Here is a 19469-nt window from a genome sequence, read left to right as displayed (position 1 = left end):
CAGTCAAAATAATGTACCTCTTTCTTGCACTGGATTCTGTGTGTTGTTTGCCTCTGCCACTTTCAGCCATTACCCCCTACCGTAAAACTATTGGGAAGTATAAGGGAGTTTGGCTTAGATGGGGTCAGTTTGGGATGTGGCTCGTAATGTGTACTCCGTACTCACCTCCTGATGTGATTATGCTATTAGGGGCCATTCACAGGGCAAAAGTTGAAATCCATTACAGGGTAGATGGTTCTGGGTATGTTGTGTCCAACCTCCAACTGTGCATACAGAGCTGCACTTTCCTCAAATTGTATTTTTACTATTGGCACGCAATGTGGAATTGGAGAGGCCCGGATACAAATGCACGTGACCTGAGATCTGATGGTGGAATTACCAATACCTGCTGTGAGGAAAAAGTGCTCTCTAAAGACCTTATTCTGCCTCATGCTGTCAGCAAGTGCGCAAACTAATCCCTATTAGCTCAAGACGTTGCAAATCTGATTATGAAGGCTGCTTGCAAATTCGAAACAGTCAAGCCTCCCGTGGTATCGGATGTAAACAAGAACCCTTCAGTCTTATTTAACTTTGATTTTATTTGATTTCACTATTCCCTTTTCCCTCTCAGTATGTTATTATAGCATGCAGTTAGACTTTTTTTCTAAATACTTACCCATTCCTTTAGGTTGTTTCTTATTTTCTAAGAGCCAATAATGCCCCCCCACCCCACCCCACACACACACACACACACACACCAATACACACACACACACGACCACCACTCCCTCCCACCCCTAAAAGAAAAAAAAAGACATTTCAGACAAAACACGCAAGCAAAAATAAAAATTACATTGATCTAAAGAAATAAATAGTTTTCACATTCTAAGTGGAATGTAAAGGTAGCACCTTCTCAAATTTCAGTCAAAAACATCTTTATTTTCAAACTCTTGCAGTACAATTGCATTTCCCTTTGTTTTCCTACCTTATGTGCTGATTAAGTGCTAGTAAAGATTAAGCAAATTGGCCGTGATGTTGCACGTCCCAAAATAGCCCTTGAATGCTGCTGAGAGGCTTTGACCAGTGCTCGGAGCAACAACAGATGCACACTTTGTCTTTTTTAGCTGTTATAATTAAGGAGAAATGCAACATTCACGGTAAGCTTTGTTCATTACATCAGTGGAATTTCTTAATTTGCTAGTCAATTATTTATTCTGTAATTTACAGGGTTCATTTATGCTTTTCTGTTCGAGGTGTGGGAGGCCTGGGTCAGCTTTCAATTAGACTAGCTGGTCACAGTATTATTAGCTAGTAGTTTAGTGGTGGATAAGGTTCTGTTATGAGATTGTTTCTCACTTTGTTTTTAAATATACAGTATATTATCATTATCTTGATGTCATGAGACATGATAATTCATGAACATATTCAAGAGCAAACTTTAACACAAGAGATAGTCTTTTCATGTAAAATTATGATCTGGCACGTTGCATTCAGGCCTTGCAACATTATTCAGCTTCAGTACCAACTACCTAATAAATATTATTATTATTATCCATTGTTATTTGAATATAATCTACAAAATATATTAAAAAACCCTGAATCACAATTTAGGCACACCATGTTAAACCTAATCCAACTCATCACAAGAGACTACTGTAAATCTCAATGTTATCCAGTCTAATGTGTAATGTTTAATTTTGTGTTAACTGTTTTCGAGCTGTTGAAATGTGTATTTATACGTTTTACGGTTTAGCTAATGGGGCTATTAAACATTTTTGCTTCATACTGGCAGGTTTTTTAATATATTGTCAAACTACTTGATACTAAGGAGTTAAGGCTAATTTAGGGGGGTTGTTTGGTCTATATTTTTTTATTTGTGTAAAAAAAAAAAAATAGCAGAAAACCAAGCAATCACTTACTGTATCACCCCACCAGCAAATTCATTATATTTTAGTCAGCTTAGTCTAAAATGATCACAGAGACTATAATGGGACACACATATTTATGCTTGGGGTTTCCTGTGATGATGGTTTAGGTTCATTTATCTGATTCACGGACATATCCTAACTTTGGTTTTATCTTACAATTAAATAAATGTCCAATGCAATTTGCAAAATGCAAAAATGTGTAATGCATTCATATTTTTCACAGCCTTAAGGAACATTTTCATTTATGCTGTTTCAAACTGTTGATACCCTACACAACTTTAATCACAAAGAAAGTAATTAAAGGGAAACTGTACCAAGAATCTGAATTCCACAAATCCTTATTTGTTACTATTCTTTCTCTACAGCCCTTTCCATCCAATATGAGCAACACGCCGGTCCAGGATCCCCCCCCAGCCCAGGAATTTTCCTCCGGCAGTGGGCAGACCTTGCCCTCCCGACCTTTACAGTCTGTTTCTGATCCAGCTTCAAAAAGAGTATGCTTCTACAAAAGCGGCGACTACAAATTCAGCGGGCATCGCATGATCATCACTGCCCGCACTTTCAAGACCTTTGATGCTCTGTTAGATGCTCTGTCCAAGAAAGTGCCTCTGCCATTTGGAGTTCGGACCATCACCACCCCTCGAGGAACGCACCTCATTAAAGCTTTAGATGACATACAGGATGGGGGAGCTTATGTGTGCTCTGATCAGAAACGGGTAAAACCCCTAAACCTGGATGAAGTGAACCGGCGGCAGGTACCTTGGAATACCACCAGACCCCTTAGTGCAAAGCGGCTAAGGCGTCAAGGAGTCAAATTTGGTCAGTTTGGCAGAAGCAATGAAGCGACCAGCAGGCCGGCAAAGGTCACGGACAGGGTGGCAGTACGGACACCAAAGAGGCTCGTAGTCATCAAGAACAGGGATCCCACTGTTAGACGTACAGTCGTGTTGCAGAAGAGAACAGCACCAACATTTAATGCTTTGCTGGATTACCTGTCTCAGATACTACAGTTTCCAGTACTGAAACTCTTCTCTACGGATGGCAGACGAGTAAGTGGTTGATACGCTGAAAACTGATCTCTGAAATGGAGCGAAATCTTAGTTTTATCTGTTTTATCAGGAATAAAGAAGATGTTTTTGGTAAACCACCTAACCTGGAGTTTTGAAGAGCAGATTGCTTTTATTCTTTCCGTAACAGTCCAGATATCTGTCCATTCAACATGAAGCTTAGCATAAAGATAAGAAACAAGCGACAAGATGATACTGCAAATTGCTGTTTCTGCAGTTGCAGGTTTTAATAGATTTCCAGTGTGTTTACTAGTAGACAGCAAAATGGACAGCATTCACATATGTGAAAGATTAAGTACTGTAGACCTACAAGAGGCTTAAAGAGCCCATAAAAATTCTAATTTAAAATTTAAAAATTTGGTCTTGTTCGTTTACCAGATCAGGTTTATGTGTTGGTTGGGGGTCTGGGGGAGATTTAAAACATCCACAATGGCCAGGGCAGTGTTTAGTCTTTAAAACCCCAACAAGCAACGCCACATTTGACCTTCCTCTTTGTAAAAACACAGTCATTCCCCTGCATTCACACTGCACTCCACGTTTTAGACATTGATGTTCTGCCTAAATCACATGCTTCATCTCCGTTTGGTTGTATACATGTCCGATGGCGTCCAGAGGCATTTCCTGCTCCAGCTGGAAATCAAAATCAAATTCAGAGGAATCAGACTGATTCTTTGTATCAAAGAGGGATAGAATTAGGAAGGCTGACAAGGCTGATAGGGAGAGCTATGTGAGCTAAAATGGCAAATGTTACTTTGTGGCAGTTTAATGGTAGAAAAAAAATCATGCTGCGTATTTCCGCAAAACCTGATGTCACCCTGTATTTCCAATGCTTTGTTTTAGTTTCTTTATTGCGTTATCGTCTGACAGTGTGTGTCAGTTAATCTGTTGATTTGCAACAAATGGGTAAAAGTGTAAAGCAGCAGCTCATTTATCTGTTTGAGATGTACCCCACTAGTCACTAGACTGGCATTATACAGACCTCTTACATTTTGATGCAGATAGAAGAGACGTTTCAAGCTGTCAAGAGGCAGTGATTTCTATGGGATATAATACTGTTCGGTGTAGACTTCGTACCTCAATGGCAATTTGACATGCCGGCTTTATGGAAATGCATATTTTGTTCCCTTTTAAATTATTTGTTTTTGAGGAAAGTCTGCTTGCATCAGTTGTTAGTATATTGGTGACTGGGAGAGTTGGATGCCACCTTTCTTAAGCATAAGGCAAACAGTCTTCTTTTATTGGTTCGATACAAGAGCTGAGCAAAAACCAAGAAAAAAAGTTTAAGTTCATTATAACACTATGTCAAAAACTGTCTCATATTATGGGAGTTTGGCTTTTTCATTGAATAAATGGTAAACTATACTGTAATTCTTGAAGTTTGACTAACGATAAGCAGTTGAAGACTCTCTACTTCCCTCTACACCTTCATCGGAGTAAGTGATGAATGAATAAATATTTAATGAGTTATAATCCTTCACACATTAGCACAACACAAGACAAACTCACACAACCTAAAAGTTCAAGTTAGGACATCTAAATATTAAGATTTATGTTTTAGTCACATAGAAGCTGGTTTTGATACAACAGATACCTTTTTACTGCGTATGTTGTATGGAAAGAAAATAGATAATGAATTAGGCCTGAATGGGGATTTCAAACATTTTATTTTTCATTCCAATGAACCTTTTAAACATTTAAACCACGAAAATATAATGCGACTTGACTTTACACCACATTCTGTGTAAGTTAAAGTAACCTCTGTTGGTGCTCTTAATTATTAACTAAAGATGACTGAACACTAAAGCAAAGGCATGACTGGTCATACCAAACCGGATAATGTGTAATGCTAAACACAAATCAACACACTTTAAGCACCATTGATTTACTCATGATCTTATATACTGAAGTTTGATCGTCAGAACTCATTAGAACTCAAGCTCATTGTCTCATTTTGACCTGGCATTGTAGGTATTCAGAGGAATTTCAGTTGTGGAGGCATGAAGGTTTGGCTGCCATGCAGGAGCTAGTAGATGTAGAGGGGGGAAGTACAGCTTTAGTTTGTAGGAAATGTAAAAAATGTTCTAAAAAGTTTGATTGTCAGGGAAACTTCAAACAGGTGTATATGACTAGAATTAAAAGATTAGGCTTCATTGATGTAGGTCACATAACACAGGGAGTAGGAATTAAGGATTTCTATGTGTCACTTTTCCAGATAAAAGGATTCCAAGAAGTGCTCTGAGGTGCTTGCTACCTCCCACTGAGTCGCCACTGTAATCTTGCACGTCACTTCAACAACAACAACCCTGCTGATAAAGATTGCGCCATCCTTAAATGTGGATATCACCACTGATACCTGTTTACTTCCTGTGAGCACCGGTCTGTTTTGTGAAAAAATGTTGCATAACTTGCAGCTCTTGTTCACGCAACTGACTTGGTTAAATGAATTGAACAACTGTACGAGTAGAGTAGAGACTCAGACATGCAAAGCTCTAAGGGGCCACATAATTATCATGTGTCAAGTAACAGTAACCACAAGCAGCTACTCGTGTATATACTCCTATATATGTTCGACGTGGTCATCTCTCTATTCTGTCTCCCCTCTTGGTTCAGGTGGACGGCCTTCCTGCACTTATCCTGTGTTCTGGAGTCGTTGTGGCCGCAGGAAATGAGCCGTTCAGATTAGGAAACTCTAATTTTCACAGAGGCGGCCAGATGGCTCAGGTCATGTACGTGGAAACTGCGGAAGCATCAACATTGCAACCTCAATCCCGTAAGTTGAAACACATTCTATATAGATATTCAATGTATTTTGTGATCAAAGAGAAGCAATGGAAACACATTTTATCATCTTCATAAAGGAAACTTTATATGTGAAATACTATAGTGTGGTTGTGGATATAAGGCCACGTTTACACATACACACATAGGTATTTCCAAAAACGGATATTTCCCCCTCTACGTTTTGAAAAATATCCTTGTTTACACGAACCCGGATAAATACGCTGTTAAGGGTGCTATGAGCATCCAAACCTGCAGGGGGCAGTGTAAAGAGAAGCGTAAAGTCATGCTAGCCAATCAGAATCCTGGAAAAAACGTCAACAAATGACACGTGTGAAGCCTGAATAATATGGTTCCGCGTTAAATCGATGGCGTAGCCTACGTACGGTGCGCGTCGCCGTGTACCCTACGCCGTAGGCTCTGCGTTGGTGTAACATGGAACCATAAATCAGCCTTGACTGCCAGTTACTTCCAAGACGGAACGAGAGTCTTTCATTTGGAGTGACAGACAAGTGGAGTTACTTTTAAGTGTGACTTTAGAATTATAAAACAGGTAAAATACAAGAAAATATTGACGGTGGCCAAACAAATTGTAAACACAGGTCGCACAAATGATGCTGGTGATGCTTCTGTTGCATAATGTGGCGTTCTGAAGCCTAAATCTCCGTTTCCCTCCGTTTACAAGCAAACGTGAAAACAGAGTTTTTGAAAATCTCCACTTTGGCCGGAATTTTCAGAAATGACCATTTTTGGTGACTTTGAGCTTCGTTTCATGTAAACGAACGGCCAAAACGCATGAAAACGCCACCGTTTTTTCTCCGTGTAAACGGGGCCTTAGTCTAAAGCTGCCCTCTGTTGACACAAATCCATCCCTCGAGATGTGCAGATGCTTCAAAGTTGTAGTTATATCATTCCATCACACCCAGGGCCAGTACTCGTACGAAAAGTCCCTCATTTGTTAGAGGCTGGGTAAAAGATGTTTGAAAAAATATATCCAGCAAGATTTAAAAAAACACAATGAAAGATAAACCTACTTCCTTTAGCCCTACTTCCAAAGCCACACCCCCAAGGCACACAAATGTGCAGTGCCAAATGAGGCTTTGGCTCGTCTGTCAAATGAGAGTTTGACAGAGGGCCAACTGTTGTCCAATGATTGATGCAATGATTAGATGATGTTTTTAGAGCCTTGTCGCTTCCACAGTGATTCTTGTTCTTTGTTTTGACATGAGAGTATTTGTTCATGTGTTTGTTATCAGTGTGGAGAGACAATTTCAGGTAACAAAGCAAGAAATGCTTCAGCAAAATAATGGCCCTAACATAATCTTTTTTTCTGTCTTTGTGTCTCAATCCCAAATACCTGCATTTTCATCATCACCTCCAATCGCAGAGAAGAACAAATCTTCCTCGAGTGGAAGAGGCTCCAGGAACTTCTCTCTGTCTTCAGAGCGATATATCGTCAACCAAATAAACCAGTCTCGGAACGGAAGCACAAACGACTGCCCGAATGATCACGATGGATCATTTGAAGCAGAAGCCCCTCAGCGTCGCACACCCACGGAGACATGTGCATCAGGAAACTTGGAGAACGAGCGCAACGCCTGCATTGTACCTCACGAAGATGATATTGAGAAGTCTTTCCGTGTGAATCAAGACGGGAGTATGACAGTGGAAATGAAAGTTCGACTGACCATTAAAGAGGAAGAGCTGCTCCACTGGACTACCACAGTTAGCCGCTCCAGCCTTAGCAAGAGCACAGTGTGTGCCTCTGTTTCTGGGTCAGGCAACAATTCACCTGACTCAAACGTTGCCAACGACTCCTCCAATATCCAAGAGGATGAAGCAAAAGAGAAGAACTACCGGGATGGAGCTGAAAAAGGCGTGGGCTTCAACGACGACGGAAACTACGAAGGCTACACTACAACGACTTCGAGTAAAACAAAGACGAGTATGAAGCGCGCTCCTACGCCAGGTCCTCGACACGTTAATAAGAAAGCATCTGTGGAGAGTATGAAGGTGGTTACTGAGAGAGGGGTTCAGGAGAGCACACTGGGACACTATTCCTACATGGAGAGGACGGCTGACGGGGAGACGACCGAGGAGTACTGCCTCGTCAGACACAGCAGCAGCAACAGACCTGTCCCAAAACCTCGGAAAACGGCATCGGCAGGAGCGAGCAAGAAACCCTCCTCCTTCACGTCATCAGGGGTAGCTGAAGTCCTTCAAATCCAGAATGATGGGATGGCGGTTACAGAGACTGTGATGCATATTTATGAGAGCCAAGGCTGCTATGACAACTATTTTGCGAATGAGGAATACAGTGTAGATGGTGCTTCTTTAAATGGTTCCCCTCCGGGGCCAGAAAGCACTGGCACCGACTCGGGGCCACGATCTTCCAACAATGATTGTGATATAGATGGTAACTGGCATCCACCCACTGCCGACTCACAGAGGCAAAACGAGGAGATGTTATCACTGTCATCAGAGCCAGACCCTCAAACACATCGGGTTACAAACAAACAGTATTCAGTGACTGAGAATAAAGCCCTGTCTGCCAGGAAAACGCAAATATCGGAGACAGTAGCAAAAGACAACATTCATAAAAGCGTTAAAAAGAAAAGGATTAATAGGTCAGATGGAAGTCAGAAACAATCTGATTCAACAGGTAGCACGGGTAAAAAACAAGAGAAAAGAGTTATCAGCGCCTCAAAACAAAGCAAATATTCATCTACAGACAAGCTTAGCAGTGATGCCAGCTTCACTAGAAAGAGTAAGAATTCATTAGAAAGTTTTAAAGCTGGTTCAAAGAATAAAGGTGCACAAATGAAGGCAGGAAAGGCTCAGTCTATGAAATCGGTCAGAGAAAATACACCCCAGAAAGATATGAAGCTATCAGTTAGTGTGGGAAATCTTAAAAGGGCAACATCTCAGAGAGAAAACATAAATAAAGTATCTTCTCAGGACAATGGCCATAATGTAAACACATCCACCGGTAGGCCTCAAATGAAGAAAAACTTGTCAGACATTTTAAAAGCAAAAAAATCACCTTTGTCAAGCAAAACAACAATCAGCAAGCCAAAATCCATGATCGAGGGTAAACTGTCACCCCCCAAGCCTGCATTTGAACTCAGCGAATGTAGTTCAATGCCTTCTCTCAACCCCTCCCCCTCAGAAATCCATCAGTATGTGGAGAACTGGCTGGAAAAAGTCAGCCCAGACGCAGTGCCATACCCAGTGGAAGCTATCGCAGATGAAGCAGAGCCTCGGGCACAGGTCATATTTAAGATAGGCGCCGACACTGAATCCGATGAAATAAGTGAATGCCAGAATGATTTAAATGATACTATGAAGAAATCCTCCTCTTGTTTATCGGTCCCTCTCTGCCATCAAGGTCCAACAGCTCTGCTGCACAGTGAGCAGAGATCTCGAGGTTTATGCGTTTCAATGCCGAGTGTCAGAGCTGACCATGTCGACCAGGAAAACACGCTGAGGTCGCACAAATCTGCAGAGGCCATTGGTCCGGATGATAGCGAAATGTCTACATCCGACCTTTTGAGCCCCAAAGCAAAGATCAAACCTGTCCTTCGGCAGCTGTGTTCATCGATCCAGTGCATCAGAAGAGCGTCGGCCAGCGAAGCGCCGTCCACTCTTCACAGTTCCAACAGCCTTCCCGACTTCTCGACACAAGTGGCTTCAGTTTTTGGCTCGTCGTGTAAAGCCCTCTTGTCATTCTTATCAGTAGTGACTTTGAGGGACAATCTAAATGGCCCCGCGCCAGAAGACAGCAACCAGTCAGGAGCCTCCTCGGAGGCAATGTTCATGATGGAATCCTTGCAGAAAATCTCTGTTATGGACGATGAAGAAGAGCAAAGGGCGAGCCTGACCGATCTGCAAAGCCGATCGTCGTCTAGGTTCAGAGAGCGTTGGCAGGATTTCCAGATTCTGAGGGAAAGACTTGAAAGTGAACCTCTATCCCCAAAAGTTTCAGAAACTGAGTTTGCACTGGATGTTGTCTCTGACGGTGGTGATCCATTTGAAGATCAGAATTTGGGCATTGATGAGCTAATGGACGAGCTGAACATGCCACAAGACCTCAGAGCAGAGATTACTTCAACAATTCAATATTCTAAAAGTTTCTACCCCGTTGAGGAGAGCACATACGTTGAAACTGTTAGACACCACTCAGACTCTGAAGAAGATGTGGAGCAATTTATCAGAGAAAGTGAAGACGAAGCAAACCATTCGCCAGAACTTGATACAGCAGCTGAGGATCCAGCTGAGATAAAACATGATGATGATGATGATGATGCTGATGCTGATGATGAACATGAGGCTCAGGAGATAGACAAAGAAGCAGATGAGCCTTCACAAGAGGAAGAAAAGGAGGCAGTAGAGTTTGTGGAGATAAAGGAACTTAGCAATGCAACAGCAATAGATGCTGGTGAAGTGGACGGTGAGGAGGAATGGGAGGAAGATGAAAAAGAAGCCGCAAAAGAGATGGACGAAGACGGTGAGCAGCAGGAGGATTTGGAGGAAGAAGAAGGAAGTGATAAGGAAATGATTAAGAAAATAGATGAGGAAAGAGACGAACAGATGATAAGTGATGGAGAAGAAATGGGGAAAAGATTAGAAGAAGAAACTGAGGAGAAAGATGAAGCATTAGTGGAGGAGGAAACGAAAAATGTCTTCAGTGCTGAAGATACAGATGAGAGAGAGGGTGCTGAAGAGACAGAACATACCGAAAACAGCGAGGAAGGGGAACCCGAAGAAGAAGAAGAAGAAGAGGACCAAAAGCAAAATGAAGTAGATAAAGTAGAAGATTCAAATGATGAGATAGATGATGAGGAAGAAGAAGAGGCAGAAGAGGAAGTGGAAGAAAGCAATGAGACTATGGGACAGGTTGCTGAGGAAAAATATGACGAAGAAGAGGTGGAAGTAGGGGAGGGAGACGAAATAGATGCGGTTACTGAAAATCATATAGAAGAGGAGGATATTGACGAGGGAAATGAAGAGGATGAGGATGAGGAGGATGAGGGAAAAGAAGAAAGTAAAGGAGAGCCGTTAATAGAGGCAATTTGCGAAGGAAATAGCGGCGAGGAGGAAGGGCATGAAGATGATGAAGACAAAGAACAAGAAGAAGATAAGGATAGTGAGACGGATGTGGATGGAGAAAAGTGTGATGAGGTGGAAGATGGCATGTCTTCTGTAGAGAAAAGAGGAAGTAGTCTGGAGGCAGACTTAGCTGAAGAAGAAGAAGTCGTGGATGAATTGGAGATTGAAGAAAATATGGCAGCAGAGCCGACCATCTATGAAGAGGAGGGGGATGATGATGAAGAGGATGGTGATGATGATGCTGATGATGATGCTGATGATGATGAAGGAAATGAGTTAGACGAGGGACTAAAGGAATCAGAACCACATGATAAAGCAGAGGAAGGGACTTCTTCTGAAGGCATCCACAGTTTCTCTGATGATGAAGATTGTAAAAACTCGTTGGAGGAGGCCTCGTTGTTGCAGCAGCTCAGTAGTAGCTCTGAGAAAGCAAGTTCAGAGTGTAACCCAGAATCCCCAACCAAATATTCCTCTGAAGGTCACTGCGAGGATGACAAAGGTACAGACACGGTTCATGAAACAGATGAAGGTGGAGAGGAGCGCGAGAAAAGAAGTGACAGTTCATCCCATCCAGTGGAAATATCCCAGGACTTACTTGACTTTGTGAACTTCGCCCTGCAGACATGCTCACTCACGTTCACATACGACAATCGGGGGCATATTCGGATCGAGCCTGAAAATGCTAGAATTGTACAAAGTATGATAGCAAGAAGTAAAAATGATAGTTCATATGGTGTGAAACGTCTCCCGAGCCCGAGCACTTCTGATTTATCCGATTACAGACCGGAGACGTCAGAGAGTGGAGGGTATAAAACTCAGGACTCTGTAGATATTGTCTCAGAGAGTGGAGAAGAGGGCTCAGGGAAACCTTTTCGAGTCCGCACGCGGTCAGCACTCAGGTTAAGAACCAAGGTGGAGCAGGCTAGCACAAAACCATCTGTTGCAAGTAGCACAGAAGCCTTGCACCCTTCTCGATTTATAAACTCTGGGAGTTTCTCTTCCAGGGATGCGACCAAGAAAGCCTCGAGGGAGGATCTCTCTTATTTCAGTGCTGCAAGCTCATATAAAGTAGACGCTGAAGCTGACACACAAAAAGCACAGCGTATTTGTTTTACCTCTGATAAAGAGTCAGTGGATGGGGTTTTAATCGATCGAGGGAGATGGCTTCTAAAGGAGAACCATCTCATAAGAAATTCTCCTCCAGTCTCCCTGGGAATGTACGGCAATTTGGATAGCAGCTCCATGGACACCGGTCACGATAACACGAGCGAGGATTCCCTGCATCACTTAAAGACTCTGCACAACCCCCTTGCTGCCATATCCTCCTCTGAGCTCGAGGAGATGGCAAAGCCTGCAACTCTAAAGTGCTCCTACTACAACATGCCACACGGAAGCGACTCTGACCCCTTTTTAGATGACTCCAGCATCCGAAGTGCAAAACGCGATGCAAGCAGTGTGAAGGGAAGAGGCTTCAGAGTGTCGCCCACTGTTAACACTTCAAAAACATGGGTAAATAAAAATGGCAGTCTGTCATCGTTTGCATCAGTTGAATTTAAAATCCCTGACAGAAAAGTGCACCCTGACGGTGAACCCTCAGCTGTGCAACAGGTTAGGAGGACATCTGGTGGCGAGCAGGTGGTACTGCAGGCACAAGACTCTATGGACTCGCTGCGTTTGAGATGCGGCCAATACTGCCCCATACTATGAAAGAAGGAGACAACGTTTTACAAAAATAAAGTGGACTGTCTGTTTTGTGTTATATTTTGTCCATCTAATGCTGCTAGAAAAGTTTTGTTCTTTGAATGTAACTATTATCAACATGAACCTCATAGATGTGACAGAGGAGAGTTGTGCCTCTTATTTTAGGTGGAATGTAGTCACAATTATTTTTATACACATAATAACTTTCTGGTGGCGAATGTGATATTGTGAATGACAAAGATGAAAAAAATATCTATATTTTTTTACAGATTCAATCCTGCTCACTGTTATTACTGCATTATTTCACTGCAAACACCACGAATCACAGATTTCGTCCTGAATGTATTATGTTACAATGAATGTCTATATCTGCCAAAGGAAGTGGATATATTGACTACAACTCCACATTTTATGTTTATTTCAATTCCTGCAAGATGTCAAAAAACGTGCACACTTCCCAAATAAAGTTATGAAACCTTGAACTCTAAGTAGCAACTGGACTGGACACGCATTATAAGAAAAGGTTAAAAATGATGATGCACTTCTCCGCTCTTACCTCACTCCAACAGGGTGAGGCGCATGTCTGCACTCCCAGAGTCTGGTTCTGTCCGAGCGCTGCCCCAACCCACCAGAATTGCAATTTCTTTTTTTTTTTTTTTTTTTCAGTCTTGAAATATACATAAACTGGCAAAACTAATTCCCTGAAATGCTGCACAGTGTTTCTGCACTCTGGGTGCATTTGACTTTCATGTGGTTACTAAGTAAGTGAAGCATGTGACTTCCAAATCGGCCTTGATCTTACAGAACTGACTTTATTCATGGATTTGAAGTAGTCCAGCCCACACTGGATTGAGGTATTTCCTTTAAATCTAATCAAATAATTAAGGGAAAGTAAACCAAAACAAAAAAAATGATTTTTTTTAAATCAAATCATTATTGCGATGCATGAATAATTAATAAGAGAGGTAGCAGGAGAAATCTCAAAGAGAACAATCATAGACTTTCTATGTTAACTTCCATTTAATTTACTTTAATTTACCTTATATTGTGAAAAAGGTTCCTGTCTGGCCTTTTTATCATTAGGGACTGATTTCTGCACTGAGCACTGAGCTCTCTGAGATACACCCTTTGACACAGATTCCTCCTATTACTGTACTTCTGTGAAGTCTAATGTTGGCTCCAGACGTCTTCTGTTTCAGAACAATGGTGGGACTTTGGGAACTTAAAATTTAGAGGAATTTTATTATTCTGTCCTTCTCAATGTTATTTCATGACATAATCCGGCCTTGGAGGTCGAAAAGGAAGTCTCCCAATCTTTTGACAGGTTGTAAAGACTCTAAGGAATATGGACTGGAGCACAGTTGAGAGTGGCATTGCCAAAAGGTCTGACTAGTTATTAACAGGACATCGTGTTTGTTTTGGCAGTATGTAGTATTGCATTTAGTTAACTAAGAAAAAAAATCCAATCTTTAAAATGAGATTGAAACAGAAACATCTAGAAAACCTAGCATGAACATTTCGTTCCCATCAGTAGGCTGTAGCATATTTTCATTCTCTCCAGGGGTTGTCTCACTTTTATCCCTTCAGGCAGGTAAAGAGCCTGAATGTCACTGGCAGCTGTCGTTCTGATATCCCCCGACGCAGTCAGGCATATGCAAGTGACCCATGATGAGATTTTCACTGACAGACTGGCTTGAAATATGTGTGACCAGAAGGTTTTATCCCTGATGTAGCTATGACCACAAAACAACTGTTTTTAATTTGAATATGGATGAATCAGCTGAACAATTTTATTCTGCTTATTTAGGGAATTGCAGATCATGATTTTATGGTAATTCAAGGAGAAATACTGTGAAATGCTCTGGCTATCAGTGTGTGCGGCACGTTCGGCTCGTTCTCTTCCCTTTTCCCGGCCCAGTCACTCCCTGCAAGCACATTTTTGCACGTAGCCAGACAAAGAAATCGGGGCAAAAAGTGAGGGAGAGACAAGTCTTTTCAAAGTGACCATTCTGTATACTTTCCAAAGGTTTTGCCAGTCGCCATGGAGATCTGGAAAATAGCCCCTGCAGTTTAATTCCTCTGTTGTTACTGTGGTTCAAAGTTGTCTAGTGGAAGCTTAATTCCCTGAAATGAACGCTTGAGTGCTTACTACGGTCAGAAAAAGGGCTGGTACGGTGAAGGAAAAAACACTTGCTGGAAGGCAGAAATGCTTCACGTGATGGTTTATAATTAGTGGTAAATATAGAAATCAGAATAATATGAATTATTATTACAAATAGAACGAAAAAATTGGTATTTCAACTTACATGGGAATTGAAGTAAAATGTCCTTAAAGTCTTGTAATTCTGCAATTATGTGAAATATTTGTTCTCATACATCAATTCTGTCTTTCATGTATAGTTGTTTGTAGCAGATCTAATTTCTCCTACTTCATCCATCCATCCATCCATCCATCCATCCATCCATCCATCCATCCATCCATCCATCCATCCATCCATCCATCCATCCATCCATCCATCCATCCATCCATCCATCCATCCATCCATCCATGAGTTGAGGGGACAGCAGCCTAATCAAAGAGGCCCAGACCTCCTCTTCCTCCTCCTCCTCCTCCTCCTCCTCCTCCTCCTCCTCCTCCTCCTCCTCCTCAGAAAACTCCTCTGGGAGGACACCAAGGCATTTTCTGGAAAGCCGAGAAAAATAATTTCTCCAGCGTGTCCCTGTTCTGCTTGGGGCCTTCTCCCAGTGTGATGTGGCTGAAACAGCTCCCCAGGGAGGCACCTAGAGTTTGTCATACCAGATGATCCAGCCACTCCAGCTGGGTCCTCATGACATGGAAGAACAGGAGCTCCACTCCAAGTCTATCCCTGATGGCTGATCAGGTGAGAATCTGACAGGCCAGCAGACCGGCATGAGGAAACTCAGCCGCTTGCAGTCACGGTCTTGTTTTTTTTTTTTATCACTACTCACAGTTCATGAACACAAGTGAGTGTAGGAACATGGATTGACCTCTAAACAAAGAATCTCACCAGAATCTCTTCACATTTTCTGAAATGTAGATCAGTGGTAGAATTCTGCTCTATCCAAAGGGTTTGAAACCAAATTTAGTCCGTTTTCTGACTCTAATGACACATTGTGCTCTAAAATGGATTAATAATATAGAGGTTTCATTATTCCATACACAGCAAATAGGCCCCACAGTATCACAAATGGGGTGTCAGCGTTTTCATTCAACAAGGGATTTTCTCTGTAAAAACGTAACTCTCCTAGTTCTATCTCATATCTCTCTCTCTGTATCTCGTGCTGCGAGACTTCTGCCCAAAACAAAGAATATCTGGACTTTGAAGAAGATGGACAAAAAGATTTTTAGTCCTCGATAAATTATTATGATTGTCGCTACCGCTGTTGAGAAAATAGTCAACAGAGGATGAAGGCGGCGAATGATCATTCTAATAACTATTCAGAGGCAAAGCCCTTATATACAGTAATGCAGTAATGCACAATGATTAAGTAGCATTATAGTACAAATACATCATATTAATGAAGCCAAAAACAGCTGGAGACTAGATTTTGATAATGTTAGATTGACCGGCGATGTCACATCCAGTGCTCTCAGGAAGGTGGAAAAGGTGCAGAAAGTGTTTCAATTACACTTCTGCGATTACTAAATTATCAACACACCTGATGTATATAATTTTTCAAATTAAATACATTTTCATTAAAGGTTTTACTTTGCAATATTTGGGTTTTGTACAAATTGAAGGGTAATGGAAACGCGACTATAATAGGTTATCTCCACCTTGGTTTTTCCATTGAAAAGGTGCTCGATGGGCTTAATTTTGTCAAGTTAAATCAGATGGTCAGCCTTTCTGAAGAGCTTTGAGAGTGTTGAAATGAGGTTTACTCTACGGCCTTCGCTCTTCACACTTGATTCAGGGGCAAGAGTCAATCCTTGAGGTGCTTTTTCTAAACCACTCTTTACAAAACCTGCTTAGTTGCTTCTTAACAACTTAATTCTTGACAATTATCATGAAAATTTTGACAAAAACTGTTAATAACCTCAAATGGGAAGCATTTGTCGCCTTTGTTGATGTCATTCAGAAACACAGCACCAAACTTCTATTCATTTATTCCACCAATTCAATGTTTTATTTATTAATTTTAAAGAGATGTCCATGTCTTTCTCCAAGGTTAAAGGTCAAGAATTTCTTTTGTTAAGTTGTTGTCATTTCATAGGAATCTCCAAAGATATCCGTTGCTTTTCTGGTTTTTATAAAACATTTCATTTTAGCTGATTATCTTGTGTGTTCTTATGGAATAGTGTTGGGATCAAACCAGAGCAAGGGCCTTGCCTCTTGACCTCTAAAGGGTTGGGATATGCTCTGCCACCCCATGAACCAGAACAGGATGAGGTGCTTATAAAAAAAAAAAGGTAAACAATTTTACATTCAGTGAAGGATACGTGTGAATCAGAAATGAGGAACGGTAACATTCTTGACTAAAATGAATGATTTACTTTCCATTAAACTGATTATCACTCACTGACTTAATAAAGGACCACTGGGACCCCTGGCAGAGATTTACAGCTTCTCTTTGTCGCGTTTAGATTGACTTTGGTCCCTGCACTCACTGGGATGCGTTGTGCTGCAAGACTCCCTCCACTAAATCTGCGCTGCCATGGCACACAAAGAGCTTCACCACCTTCCCAAACCAAAAGAAAGAGAAAAAAAATACAACCGAAACACTTGAAAAAAATAAACAACAAAACACTGCACATGCAAATTCTGCACCTTTATAATCAAATGCATTGTAAACATCCTATGTATGTTTGGGAACAGTGCGTCCTTTGTCTCCGTGTCTTTCTCAGTTTCACCTCCGGAGAGTTATGTTGAGGATGATTACTATGGCTACTGGGTGCTCGGGTTGGTGATTCACCGTCATGGGAGATGGAACAAAGGGTGTCTTTTGCTGCCTAATGCCTTGGGTTTTGAGGTGATGACACCCAGAAACAATTCGATTCCCTCACTGCCCCATTACAGGATGACTGACTCTGACTAATGTCTTATTTTGGTCTTCTTTTTTTTGTTGTGCGCCCCTTTTAATCAGCTTCCCTGCGGTGCTGTTGCTTTGGAAGGAAAAAGGAAATGAGAGCGTCTATGGAACATAAAAAGAGAACTGGATGATATATTCAAAATATCTCCAAGAATGGGAACTATTTGGACCAAACTGTGGCACCAGCAAACAGCAAGTGACCCACAATAAATTTCTGTCCGCTGTCTGCATGCTGTTGGTGCAGTTAGGTGATAGATCAGCAGTACACAATCCCTGCTCTGTCTGTGACAATCCTGGCCTCCTCTGTCTGCCTTTGTGGCCAACCCTAACAGAGCGGGCTGATAATGGGCCTGGGAGCAGGAATTTTCATGGCCCCCACCCTTGTCTCTGAGTGTTTTTCATATGCATTTCCAGAGCCAGTTTTACAAGAGGACTCCCATGTTTACTCATCGACTGGATCCTGTGTGGGCCATTCAGGACCCTAATTATTGGAAATGATTTTGTCTTAATCCCGTTTAATCCTAAAGAAGTATACCATCTTTCAGTTTGGAAGTTTTGTACAGATTGTAATAAATATAATAAAATATATTATATTAATCTGGTTGTCGCCATGTATTAATATTAGATACATACAGCATCAGATGGAAGATGTATATTATTATTTTATGTCAAAAAATAAGTAGAAGAAGGATCTAATGGTCTGTAGAACCCACTTTGTTAGCAATAACCTGAACAAATTATTTTCCGTATTTTACATCTTTGAGGAGGAATTTTGACTCCTTCTTTACAAAGTTGCTTCAGTGCGTTGAGATTTGTGAGACTTTAATCATGCACAGCTCTCTTTTGGTCCTGCAGCAGTTTAATCAGGTGGAGTTGTGGACTTTGACTGGACCATTGCAACTCCTTGATTCTTTTCTTCTTAGTCATTCCATAGATTTACTTTTCGTGCTTGGACACATTGTCCTCTTGCAGGACATAATTTTGGCTGAGTTTTCACTGTGAGACAGATGAGTTCCATTTTCTTAAACTCGAAAAGACTTCAGCCACGTCCTCAGAGTGCCAGAATAGTTTCTTTTTACAGCCAATATAGGGTTTTTGTCCAGACCTTTCTTATGGCGATGATATGCTCCTACTGCCACCAACAACTACAAAGCGGGAAGAAGTCTGAGCAGAACTGAATTCTTCAGCTCTTCCCCGGGAATACTTTCTTATACCCACAGCACCAAAAATAATTTTGAATAAAACTTCTTTCAGCTATAACATTCCGCTAAGGTTTGTAGTTGTCACTAGATAAGACACTTGTCAGTGTGTCTTATGACATCACACTTTATTTAATTATCATGCTCCTAAAAGAGCATCTTCACACAGATTTATATCCAAATATAACCTCAAAGCTAAGTGGCTCAGCTTGTGCACACTCTTTATCCTGTGACTTTATTGAATTTCTTGATTTAATTACCTGAGTAAAAAGGGCGTTTTATGCCTCTCTTTGTTGAAATTTTGCTATTTCCCAACTTTGACTAAAGTCTTGAGCAAAAGCAGTCTTGAGATATACATTTCGAAATACCTTTTTCCCTGTTTGCAGTTTAAAACGCAATATTTTCTTCAATCTTCTGAAAGATGACACTCTAACTGTTACTTTTACTACAAAATAATATCTATTTACATTTTATATTAAGATTTAACAGACACATTACTCACTGTTATTGATTCAACTACACGAAGAGAGATAAAATACGTGTGTGGATGGACTGCTCAGAAGCAATGCATTTGTAACAGTCATCCAAGAATATGCTAATGCTGTGTTAACAGGAGTGCTTTCATATTGAATTTTAATATAATCTTTAACATGTGG

General features: G+C 41.2%; 1 protein-coding gene across 1 annotated transcript; it reads left to right on the top strand.

Moving 5' to 3' along the window:
• The first annotated feature begins 1040 nt into the window (after positions 1–1040).
• LOC133452851 (oxygen-regulated protein 1) lies at positions 1041–13033 on the top strand. The gene is made up of 4 exons (XM_061732548.1): positions 1041–1136; positions 2273–2956; positions 5585–5744; positions 7140–13033. Exons 2-4 carry the CDS (start codon positions 2288–2290, stop codon positions 12566–12568), a joined length of 6258 nt encoding a protein of 2085 aa, XP_061588532.1. The 5' UTR covers positions 1041–1136; positions 2273–2287; the 3' UTR covers positions 12569–13033.
• Positions 13034–19469: the final 6436 nt, after the last annotated feature.

The sequence above is a fragment of the Cololabis saira genome, chromosome 10 (assembly GCF_033807715.1).
Source record: "Cololabis saira isolate AMF1-May2022 chromosome 10, fColSai1.1, whole genome shotgun sequence".
Classification (NCBI taxonomy): domain Eukaryota; kingdom Metazoa; phylum Chordata; class Actinopteri; order Beloniformes; family Belonidae; genus Cololabis; species Cololabis saira.
This window is presented reverse-complemented; position numbering and strand designations above follow the sequence as displayed.